General features: G+C 28.9%; 1 protein-coding gene across 1 annotated transcript in view; it reads left to right on the forward strand.

Annotated features, from left to right (window-relative positions):
* The window catches only part of LOC107455059 (SANT and BTB domain regulator of class switch recombination), a 33,002-nt gene extending 20,541 nt beyond the window's left edge, over positions 1-12,461 (forward strand). Inside the window, exons 10-14 of the mRNA XM_087154233.1 lie at positions 77-295; positions 2,470-2,539; positions 7,264-7,339; positions 10,343-10,416; positions 10,525-12,461. Coding sequence (XP_087010359.1) covers positions 77-295; positions 2,470-2,539; positions 7,264-7,339; positions 10,343-10,416; positions 10,525-10,631 — 546 coding nt within the window. The 3' untranslated portion in view covers positions 10,632-12,461. The remainder of the gene's footprint in view (positions 1-76; positions 296-2,469; positions 2,540-7,263; positions 7,340-10,342; positions 10,417-10,524) is intronic.
* The last annotated feature ends 445 nt before the right edge of the window (positions 12,462-12,906 follow it).

The following is a 12,906-nucleotide window of genomic DNA, read 5'->3' on the forward strand; positions in this document are numbered from 1 at the left end:
CATATTGTTTCAATGTTCATTACCTGATTTAGATCGTACACTTTATTTCATAAAAAAAATTTTTTTTTCAATTTAGGGCTGTGCATTTCGCAATCATACTGTCAATGCATTTAAAAGATCTTCTGATGTATTCCAAGATATGCTGACATATTTTGATTTAATTTGCCTTCCCCAATCCACCAAGCCCATACCAAATGAAAACATTGGTTTGGATCGGATCACACCTTGTCACAGTGAAAGGGCATTGATTCAATGGTTGAAAGCATTAAAACCTAACAGTGCTGAATTGAAAAAGGTAAGGTATCTTTGAATCTGATGAGAAGTATGACTTTATATTAATTTTTAAGAATATTTTTTCAGTTATTATTTTAAAGAATATTTTTTTTTTACAAAAAATGTGTCATTTATAGAAAATTGTTGTTAAAGTTTTATGGCTCAATTTTACTTTGTAAGTTGTTATATATTAAAGGTTTTAGACAATACAGTAATAAGCCACATTTTTTCAAAGGGGACGCTTTGCATCAAATTGTTCCTTAATAATTATGGAGACATATCCCATTAGATGGCAGCACTAGACATATGTGAGACCTGGACAATGACCCATGGAGATGAAAATATGATAACTAGATTTGAGAGAAAAGTACTGCGAAGCATTTTTGGTAGAATACCTAAAAACGGTACCTGGTTTAGAAGATCAAACACGGAACTTTACAAAGCATATAAAGAACCTGATGTCATTAAATTTATCAAAATTCAAAGGATTAAATGGTACCTGGTTTAGAAGATCAAACACGGAACTTTACAAAGCATATAAAGAACCTGATGTCATTAAATTTATCAAAATTCAAAGGATTAAATGGGCAGGCCACATTCTAAGAATGGAGAATAGCAGGACAACCAAAAATGTTTTCTGTGCCAGGCCAAAAAGAGGACGACCAAACCTAAGATTTTTAGACTACCTTGAAAATGACCTACAAATTTTAAAGATAATGAACTGGAGAACCTTGGCATAGGCTTGTTGAGAAGGCTGAGGCCCATCCTGGGCTGTTGTGCCAATGAGAAGAAGAAGAAGACAGAGACATATTACTGCTTTACTAAAAGGGATTTTAAAAAGCCTATCTTTAATAATCGAAAAACTTGCCTTATTATATTGTTCCAAGCTTTTCAAGTGTTCAACTTAATGACAATTTCATATTTTCACAATTTAAAATCTCATTTGTTATCTATTAACTTATTGAATTGCTAATTCATGTTCTTAATAAATTTATACCAAAGATTTTTTTTCTTCATTATAATTCTATTTTTAAATTACTTAACTGTAAGAAAAATGTATTATTTAATTATAAGGGAAATACATAAGTCAGTGTTAAATGCTATGTTGTAGCAAAATTTTACTTTAAAATGGTAAGTAATACATATTATAATGATATGAGAAAATAAGCTCATTTTAATTATCAATTAACAATCATAATAAGAGGGCTAAAATACCTTGTTTACTGAATAACTGCCAGAAAGATTTTATTACATCATAAACATCCCCTGTACTATGATTAATTTAAATTTTACGGTTAAAAAAATTAAGTTTATTATTTTATACTGGTACCTGAAAAAACAATATTGGCTTTGTACTCCCGTTTAAAACTCAATTTAAAATTAAAGTCTGGCTTCTAAAAAATTACCCACTAAAATTCTTTAATGAAATAAAAAAAGGCATGAGAGCAAACAATTTGGGAAAATTAACATTCAGTGACTAAACTACCTTTAACCTTCTATCACTTACCCAAGTTTTGCATGACTAGGAAGAAAAAAAATCTAATAACTTTCCTTTGAACTAAGTGATTTAGTGTATATATTACCGGCAAAGTTTGAAATCCGGCATTGTATATGATGCCTAAAACTAGCCGGCAATGTATGAAATGATTTATATTTTACACATTTCCTAGGCATTCTATAGAATGCCAAATGAGAAACCGGCAAAGTATAAAATCTCCTGTGGCCATGCTAGTAAAGGTAATGAAATGGATATTTTGTCTAATATTTGTTTCTAAACTGAAAATAATTGTGACTTAAATGTGAATTTTTTATACGAAATTTATTATATAAGTGTTATTTATTTATATAAGTGTTTTACTTTTCAAAGGTGGAATTAAAAGAAAAAGTTTAGGTGGTTTTTTATGTTTTCAAAACTTTGAATTTTTATGTTTTACTTTTTTATGTTGCCTTGACAAAAAAAAAACTTAAATTATAGTACAAAATTATTTGAACTAATTTTCAGAATTATTAGGGAATGTTTTTCTGAATGATTTGTTTTAACTTAATTAGTTCAAATAATTTTACATTTATCGAAGTATATAAATATTTTTACTTATTCTTATTATTTTAATTTAATTTCAATACTGTTTGTAATATTTTTGTTGATCACTTTATTTTTGTACTATATTTTAACAATAAACATTTTACTTTTCTAAGGTGGGGTCAAAGCTAAGTGTTTCTTCAGATGGCAGTGGTTCTGTGAATAGATCTGCTGAAAGTCTTGCAGGTGAGTGTATTTGGTAACTAATATAGTTCTTGGTTCAACTACAAAGAATTCTGCCATTAAAAGTGTTTAATTTTTAATTAAATCTATTTTATACAGAGTGTTCTGTAAGGAACACCCTTAATATCTATCTTTAAAATCCTTATCTAAAATGAAGTAAAAGGAGAAAATGTGTGTACAGAAAGTTTAATGTGTGTTAAAAGAGATGGAAAAAAAGTCTAACAAAATGTAATGGTAAAAGCAGAACTGAAATTACCAAAACCTGTTTGATGGCTGGAAGATTCAAAAAGGAGTTTATGGTGTTTTTTTAAAAGACTTCCAATACAATTGGTTTTAGAGTTTTTCATCCTGCTTTCGTCTGAGTGAATTAACATAACCTTTTTTTTTCTTCTCTTAAATAGTTGTTTATAACGCCAAATGAGTATACCATTACTATTTTAAAATCAATTTTGGAAAAAATATAAATAAATATGCAAGTATAATGATTACGGAGCACTGTGCAAATGTAATAACAGGGGTCTGTCCAGACATTTTGTAAAAGGTTCTGTTTCTGTAAAATTGTGAAAAAATTACTCGTAATTTGGGAATATAAAATAAACATTAAGTCACATTCTTTCAACCAGGATCCTGCTTTTATGAATTTGTGCAAATAGGGTTATTGCAAAAAAAATTTTCAAGGAGTTTTTAAATTGTAAGTAGATACAAGATTATGCTCAGCACTGTAAAATTATAATAAAAAAAATTAAATTTTCAAAAATAAACAGCAATTGCTGCTTCTAAATTAGAGATGCAACATACAAATATTTGGTATTTAGCCTTTAGTTCTGTTGGCAGAATATTCGTTTTGGAAGAATAATGGAAGAAGTGTCTGCCGAAGACAAAACTTAATTCGTTTACATCCATCTTTCTTGTTTTCCCCCCTGAGAAAGGTTTATTCGATTAACAAAACTATAATGAAGATAAACAAATTTGTAAAGGGTCCGATTAAAAGAAAAATTATTTTGTGAAGGGTCCGTTTTTAAGTTAAAATATTTTGTGAATGGTTTGTTTTTATGAAAAGATATTTTGTGAAGGGTCCGTTAACGGACCCAAATTTCTTCTAAACAGACCCCTGAATAGGGATTGCCAAATTATGAATCCTTGCATCTGACTTCTTCATGACTCCACATCAACTCTGATTCTTTTGGCTGCATTGCTCTAAATCCATTGCATTACATATTTTAAGTGCAAGTCGTAGGGGTGAGGAGCATATATGGTTTTGCTGCTCTATAGCTTCTACTTTACTTTTACTCATTATATTTCCAAAAAATTAATAATGTTAATAATATTTTAATATATTAATAATAGTTTTTAATTAATTTTAAGTTAATTAGTTTTAAGTTTAATGTTACTTATTATTAAAGAATGAATAATGTTATTTAATGTATTAAAATGAATATGTAATTTAAGTGCAATGTTTTTTCATTTTTTTTTTTAACTTTACCATTTTGCTATTTTTGATAACCAGTTTAAACAGGCTTTTATGTATTTGTTTAGTTTAAAATGTATGAAAAATAGCTGAAAACTTTATCAAATTTGTTAACAGATATCAGTTTTAGACTGAGCTTGTCTCATCTCAAGTTTGTATCCCTTATATGTATTTCACCCTTTTGCATCTTTACATTTATATGTTTATTTCTGTATACTAATTGATAACCCTGACTGACAAAATTTTTAAAGTTTTAAAAGCCGGTAAAATTCTTAGAGACCAGCTTCTAGAATTGCCACTTTATTACATTCACCTAAAAATAAAAAGCAATCTTCTCGCAGTTAGTGTTTATTTTGGAGTAAATGTAATAAAGTCACAATAATTCTAGAAGCTGGACCATTTTTAGTGATATGTGATCATGTCTGTGTATTTTGCAGTAAAAGAGTTAAGTATTAAATTAAAAACCAAATTGTAAAGAACTAAATCTTTTAAATTACAATTCCTATAATTTAATAAAAGAGACTATGAAATAAACACTAAAGCCAAAGGTAAATTACTATTTCTTCCTTTAATACAAACATTAAATTGGATATATATATTAATATTGCCTTTGAGTTTCAGCGCTAAAATCAATTGATACAATTGATTGTATAATATGTTGAAAAATTGATTCTCCTGTGTGACCTGGCACCTGGGATTTGTTGGCCTCTGTTAATTTTTGCACTTTTGTTCTTTTATGTTAATCCCTACATTCCTATGTAGTGTTATTGCACCTTTCCATTTATTCTCTTCAAGTGGTAGTTTTTTCAGTTAATTACCATTGTAAATAAACCCATAACCACAATTTGACTGAGAGACTGATTGCTTTTTTATCCTTGAGTTTGTAATATTATTTAAGTTTGGTGCAGCATAGCTACGGTATTGTATACCATATATTAGAGCTGAAAAAAATTCAGACATTTTACCCGTCCTCCTTTGGTACTAGCCCGTAGCTTCTAAATAAATAAAAATATAATTTTCTCTTATTTATTTCAAACATTTATATAAATTGCACAATGAATTAGTAGTTACTAGGAATACATTATACTACAGTAACAAAAGAAATACTAGGTTACTAATAGTAACCTAGTATTTTTTTTATGAAATAATTTAAATGACAATGGTCAAGTTATCTGGAATGTCAATTTATCCGAGGGTACTGCATTTTTTAAATGAATGAAATATGATGTTTGCCAGTTCCACTTGTAAGATAACAAAAATTGAAAATTTATCACGAGCATTAACGGGAAAATGGCCGTTCGCACGTTGTCCGCGAAGAATTTTTGACTGCCGAGGACAGGCGGTTTTTCGAGGCGTGCCATATATGAATATTTGTTTATAACGTACAAATATTTTATTATATATAAACTTGACAAATTATACATATGTTAAATATGTGGCAATCATTATCATTATGTACTTTAATATGGTGTATTTTTGTTAACTTATTAATTTTTAATTAAGAATAATGGTTGTGATTTAATTACTGCCTCTTTAATGTAATCAATGTTGAATTATTAGTTTGTGTATCAACTAAACTATTTGTTTTATATATTGCTTCCACAATATTAGGTTAAAATATTTTAAAGAATTGTTTATGATTTAAATAATTGTATATTAGAATATTAATTTTATTTTGAATGGTTAATATCAATGTGGATTAATCTGTAATTTAATTCTTTTTAAAAAAAGGTAACAATATTCTTATTTTATTTCACAATTTCTTTCTCTGTCATTTCCTTGTTTGTTAATGGTTTATTTCGATGTTGCCTTTGTATTGTTACCATCTTAAACCAAATATCTTTTTCTCCTGGGAATAAATGTGTACTCTTTTGTGTATGAGAATTCTCTCATCACCTGTTTAAGACTAACTATAATTTAGCCGTCAACAGCTCCCCCAAGAATGTTAACATCTGCTGTCCATCTCTGACCTTCAGGTAACTTTAATCCTTTGTCGGTAAAAAACCGAAGATCCTCGAACGTTCTTTTTAATCCTGTGTCACCGGTTCAGCAAACCTAATTTTGGCATTAGTTTTACCCTTTTCTTGCTAAATTTGGCTTATTTAAATTCAGTCTTAAACACTCATTGGATGCACGGTCATTTTCCCGAGGCAACAATTTTTCATTTCTGCGTCAATAAAGCTAACGGAAAAGAAAGGCATTATTTCACAGTGTAAATTTTCAGTAAATTTTCTCATGACTTATTTTTTTTCTCTTGGATTTCTTCTCACTTACCTGGCAACTAAGTTGATTTAACTCCCTTGTTTTTGTATATGTTGGTGTGTGTTTTTGTTTTCACAATTAAGTTTAAAATAAATGTTTTCTTTTATTTGTAAAAATGTTCTCCAGTGATTATTTTTTAATCTCCTTCATTTTGCTGTAACAAAGATTTTTTTTAACTTAACTATTTATTGTTTTTTTTCATCCCTTCAGTGGGTAGATAAATGAGTACCAAGCATGCTTGGGAACTAAACACCCGGGGTTCCGCGTTTGGCTGACCACCTAACCGGAACACCTGCTCCTGCACCCCAGAGCCCAAGGTCCAGAAAACTGAGGTGGGCATAGTTGGCCTTGGACCTCTATGGGCTGTCGCGCCACTGAGTTTAGTTTTTTATTTATTGTTTTTTAAGCTGATGTGTCTGCCGGATCCGGTGGTACTAGCTTTGTTTCTACACTATACTTTATAATTAATTGTTCTAAATTTTAAAGCTTATTTTTGCTGATGTTTTTCCTTTTTATCTTTTCGGCCATTTTATGTATAACCTTTTTCAATAATTCTTAATATCCTCACCATAAAATATGGTGCTGTGACCAGGATGCAAACCTGGGTTATTGGGATCACAATGCTATGTACTAAGCACTATATGATCACGGCCATTATTTTTAATTAAAAGTTATTAATTTAACAAAAATACACCATATTGGTACATAATGATATTGATTGCCCCATATTTAACATGTGTATTTTACACGTTATGAGGAAATATTCATATGTGGTATACAATACCGCAACAGCCAATTCAGGTGGTTTTACCAATAAACTCTACATTCCGTCAACGTATTTACTTTATTCAGAATAGCAGTATTTATGCAGTATTTCGTCTGTGTTTTATAATTTATAAAGAATTCATAATCTATTCTATTATTTTATAAATGATTGGTAACTATAAAAACCTGAATCTTTTGTTTATATTTTTACAATAGTGTTATACTCTTTTAGTTGGAATTGCAAGAAAAGAAGAAAAACAACCTTCTGTTTTCACTCCTCTTCTCTCAGCTTTGGAACAAACTGATGGGTAAAATTCTTTATACATTGCTTTTTATTGTTCAATCAAATATCAATTAGTGTAAATATATTGTTTATTAAATCAAAATATTAATGAAATTAATTTTTCACCTTTTAGATTTTAGAATTATGTAATTTTCAATACAGTAGAATCTCGACCCATCTTATCTGCATCTTTTATTTTCCTACATGTATCATCTTGTTTCAATGGTCCCATCATTAATGCTATTCTTATAATGTTAATAATAACTGTTTAGATCAAATTCCTGCATCTATTGTGCAGAAAATTTTCTAATGTTTGCAAATAATTTCTTTAATTATTTCATTTTGAAAAGAAGAATGTGTAAATGAGGGGGTGTGGTCAAAAAAGAAAATCCTTTTCATAAAAAAACAATTTTAGGTTAAGCTCTCATTTAACTTTAGGTTTGCGATAAATACTGTTCTATATTTTCATGTATGCAATTGAGACTAAAATAGCAAAACAAATTTGTACTTTAGATTAATGATTATGCATCATCGAAAAAGTAGAAAAGCATCTATTTTATTTTATAACTGTCTCCGAACGGTTGACCCAATTTTGAGTTTACGACTAGCAATGTTCAACTCCATAGCCGTGTAATTTTGAACCCAATCCAGAAGACAAGGGAGCTCCAGGATCAAGTATTGGGAAAAATTTTGCCTTCATGGAACACTTTTTGATGGAATTTACCCGCATTTGAGTAACACTGAGAAGAAAACCTCCCATGGTTAGTCTGACAGCAAGGGGACTCTTAACTGTCTAGTCTACCACTGAGGATATTTTACATCAGCACTGTGGTTGGTGTTAGCCGGTTGCAGAATTCATATCAGCTAGCCATCGCTGGGATTCGAAATTGGTTCACCTCATTGAGAGGCCAAAGCTCTATCCCCGGAGCCAGCACGGCTCAGAAGCATCTATTTATATTATAATTTTATAACCGTCGTTGAACAGCTAACCCAATTTAGCTACTAATGTTCAACTCCGTATCCTTGTAATTTTTAGCCCAATCCAGAAGACAAGGGCACACCATCTAGTCTACCACTAATCTACCATAAATGACAAATACATTTTTTTTTCTCAATTTTTACTTGATTTGGACCATTTAATTGGGAAGAAGAAAAAAAAGTATTACTTTATCTATTGACAACTATCTCCGGATATTTCTTTCTTAAAAAAAAGTGAAAGTCATTTTTGTTACCTCCCCCCCCCCAATGCATTTGCCAGGTGCATGATCTGGGAGTGATTCATAGTTTTAAGATTGATTTACTACAAGCAATTATTTTCAGTGTATTTAATTTCTGGCATTTTTTCAAAACAAGAACAAGTAAAAGCAACTGTACTTTATAATGGAGCCTCATTTTTTTTTTTTTTGTGTTTCTCTAGGTCAAATAATTTATATAAAAAAAGACATACATAATTACTCATGTCTAGTTAAACTAGCATTTCTTTATTAATAAAAAAAATCTTTCACAAATGGGAATTTTCTTGAAGGAAAAAAATTCATTCCATTTATCATTAATCTATTTTTTTTTTCAGTGTAAGAAATCATAATAAATAATTTATTGAATTGTAATTTTTTATTCAAGATTAAGATTGTTTTTATTGAATGATGCTAGAAACCAATATTGAATGTAAACTGAGCTTTTAAGGTTATTTTTCAAGGCTTTTTTTTTTTTCGAGGGAAAATGTAAAAGCTACAGTTTAATTGCCTCAAACTCGAGCTAAGCTTTTGAAACTGTATGAATTAGAAGAATTTACTATACTCTAAAGTAAACATACATTAATTTTATGAATTTTAAGAAAATACTGGAGGTTTATAGATAAAATGAATCTGCTTGAAAGCATTTGTTGCTTGGTGTAACAAGTTGTGCTTAATATTATCTCAAACACTGGGACCAATTGTTCTTAATTTTTGTTCTGTTTTGTTGTTTAAATTTTGTGTTAATTTTGTTTTATTGTTCTTAAATTTTTTGATAGTGGTTGTCCATTTGCAAACAAGCATCTGTTTGTTAGCATTATTTTTTTTTAAAAAAAAAAAAAAAAACCTGGCATTTTAATATTAGTCAGTGTAAAATTTGCATAATAATTGACCAATTTCATGGGAGAAAACTGTCAGTGTTTTGATTGATTTTTATCTTTTTTTTAATTTTCAAACTGAAAAATAGACAGAACAAGTAAAATTTCAAAAGTTATAAATGACTAAGGAAAATTCTGTAACTTAAGCAACCGAATTATTTTTTTCATTATGATGATGGCAAGAGAATAATTCCTTTGTTTTTGTCCTTAAATTTGTTCTTCTGTTAAGAAAAGTATTTTTTTTTTTTTTTTTGTTAATATTAAGTCATAATTTCATTTGAAGAAATATTTGAGGTTAAATTTTTTTAATGGAATGAGAGCTCAGATAAGTTAAGTTTTATTTAGCTTGTATTAAATTTTTAGATTAAAAAGCAAACTTCTTTTTATTACATAATAATGAAAGGTTAAATTCTTAAAATGTGATTGTTATACAGCTTTATTTCATAAGCAATTTTTTTTAAATCTTCAACATATATTATTTATATATCTTCACCATATATTATCTATTTTTGGTCAAACTTTTTAATCAGTTTTTGTAAAATAATATCCTTTTATTTTTAAAGTATAAAGATCATATTTTTTTTTTTTTACATAAAAACTTGGCACATGCCCTTTTTATTAAAAATTTAATTCTTGAGAAATTTTGTAGCTTTTACCTCTACCAGCTTATATGCTCCAATCTCATGCATCTTCGATGCATGGGGGCCAATGATGTAAAGTCAAGTGCTTTTGCAATAAAAAAGAAAAATTTAAAAAAAAAACCTCTACCAGCTTCACGTTTTTAAAACTAAAATTTTTTGTTACATTTTCTGCCATTTCTACTATATAATTGCATTACATGTGCCTCTTAGTAACCTTATTTTAATTATAAACAGCCCTGTATGTAAGAGATGCTAATAGTATTTATTAATGATTTAGTACACCAGACCTAAAGCAAGTCTGGAAGCCAGGTGGCTCCCTTTGGCACAATCAAGATGCAGTCAGAGAACATGGTATAAAATTATGTATTCTTCTTTTTGCTATGAAAAAAAATTTATTCACTAATCTGCTACCTTTCTCTCTTTTTTTAATTGCTCAATCTTTTGTTTTTTTATATTTAGATACTCGTCAGATGGAGCTACTAATGCTAGAATTGCAAAAGATGCAATGCAATGTAAGATCAAGGCATAGTTCACCTGGCAGAAGCTTAGACAGATTTGTGCCTTAAGTTGAAATTGAATAGCTTCTAGGAAAAATAAGCAATATTTAATGAGTCTTTTGAGCCCAAAGCATCTATTTATTTGACTGTTTTATTTAGTAATTTATTTATTGTTACATATTGTGTTAGTCCATTTTCATTTCAACATTAGTTTACTGCACTAATTTTATTAGCATATTATGTATAAGGGTGTTATTTATCTCTGTATAAATATTTATACGGGTATTTTTTTTCTCTTTAATTATTCAATTTAAACACGCAGCATGATTTTAAAATTGCATGCATCTAAAAATCTGACAACCTGTTGAAATACCATGCCAAAGCTTCATTTATATTTATCTTAGTTTTTTACCACTCAAAATTGAGGTTTTAAATTCTTTCCTTTTTTTTCTTCAGTCTAGTTGTCATAAAACAGTAAAATATAATCGTGTAGCCATTGAGTTATAGAATACTGCTACATCGTGCTATTCTTTGCGAATATGCTGCATTTCTCTCTTTTTTTTAATTGTTCAATGCTTTATTTTTTATATTTAGATGCTTGTCAGATTGAGTTACTAATGCTAGAATTGCAAAAGATGCAATGCAATGTAAGATCAAGGCATAGTTCACCTGGCAGAAGCTTGGACAGATTTGTGCCTTAAGTTGAATTTGAATAGCTACTAGAAAAAATAAGCTATATTTATTGAGTCTTTCAAGCCCAAAGCATCAATTTATTTGACTCTTTTATTTATTAATTTATTTATAGTTACATTTTGTGTTTGTTTTCATTTCAACATTAGTTTACTGCATTAATTTTATTACCATATTGTGTATAAGCATGTCATTTATCTTTGTATAAATGTTTATACAGGTTTTTTCTTCCTATTTATTTAATTTAAACACTCTGCATGACTTTAAAATTAAACAAATTTAAATCTAACAATCTGAAGAAATACCCTTCCAAAACTTCATTCCTATTTATCTTAGTTTTTCATCACCCAAAATTGAGGTTTTAAAGGCTTTTTTTTTCTCATCAGTCCAGTTGCCATGAAACAATGCGATATAATTGTGTAGCCATTGAGTTATTGAATGCTGCTACATCGTGTTATTCTTTGCGAAACTTTTCATTGTTGAGAATAATACTTTCGAGAATAATTACATAAATTTTCGCTTTTCCTGGCTAAACATTATGATGTTGCCTTGAGCGACAACTGAAGTTCAAAGATATACATTCCAAGCAATCTGCTCTACCATCGAGTGGCAGAAAATCTGAGTCCCATATGTTTTTGTTGAATTATGGACCGTTTAATTTTGATGTGGGTAACTGTGGACTTGCCCTATATTAAGAGAAAGAGCAATTTTTCATCATAAATTCTGTTTCACTTTTATAACTATGATGTATAGTTTGTCTATGGTAAGAACTCCCCCATCACAAAGTCTGAGTAGGGCTAACACAGTAGACCTTAGAAAAAGTTTCCTTTTCTCTCGCCGACCCAAGCTAAAACCTGTCACCCCACACCCCTACTTAAAATAGTTGTAACTGGTTACCATAGTCAATGCCATATATCCAGGCGAATGGCATGGGGAGTTTTTACTTTAGGCAAACTATAGAAAGTCATGGAAGTTTCAATTGCTGAAAATTAATTTACATCAAAATGTAAACAAATTACTAGAAGAGAATGTTCCCCATTGCATAATCCTAAATTATCCTCTCATAATTTGTTTCCATTTTAATGTTGTGAAAATTTCTTTTCTGTATTTAAAACTTCATTTCTCACTCTAGGTTTGCCGTAATTCACTTTTCTATATTTTAAATTACTTATGGAGGTATAAGAGGATACCTGATGAAAAGTTTCTCATGTGATATAGTCTCCTCTTAATCTTAGCTCCAAAACTATGTCAGATTTCAGCTTCGTGTAATTATTTATTGTTTTTTTTTTTTTTAAATTTATTTAATAATGGTCGAAAAAAATTTGAATTGTAAGGCTTACAATTTTTTACAACATTTTAAAGAATGTAATTTTACATGGCTGAATGTAAAATTTGATCGAAATCGGCCAAATGTAATGGTTCCTTAGAAATCAAGATAGACTTTTTTAAATATTAAATTAAAAGTTATTCAAAGTAGTCCCTTTTTTTTATCTAGTGTACTATACATCTAAAAAATATTATGAAATTTTATTTTAGTTCAGAAAAGTCTAAGCCTTTTTTTTGGATGGGTTTAATTTTTATCTAGTTTTCTTACTTTCTTTTAAAACTCTCTACGAATTATTTATGTGAATTTTTATCTATAATACTACTATTA

Source organism: Parasteatoda tepidariorum, chromosome 10 (genome assembly GCF_982258835.1).
Source record: "Parasteatoda tepidariorum strain Cologne lab strain chromosome 10, Ptep-v5.0, whole genome shotgun sequence".
Classification (NCBI taxonomy): domain Eukaryota; kingdom Metazoa; phylum Arthropoda; class Arachnida; order Araneae; family Theridiidae; genus Parasteatoda; species Parasteatoda tepidariorum.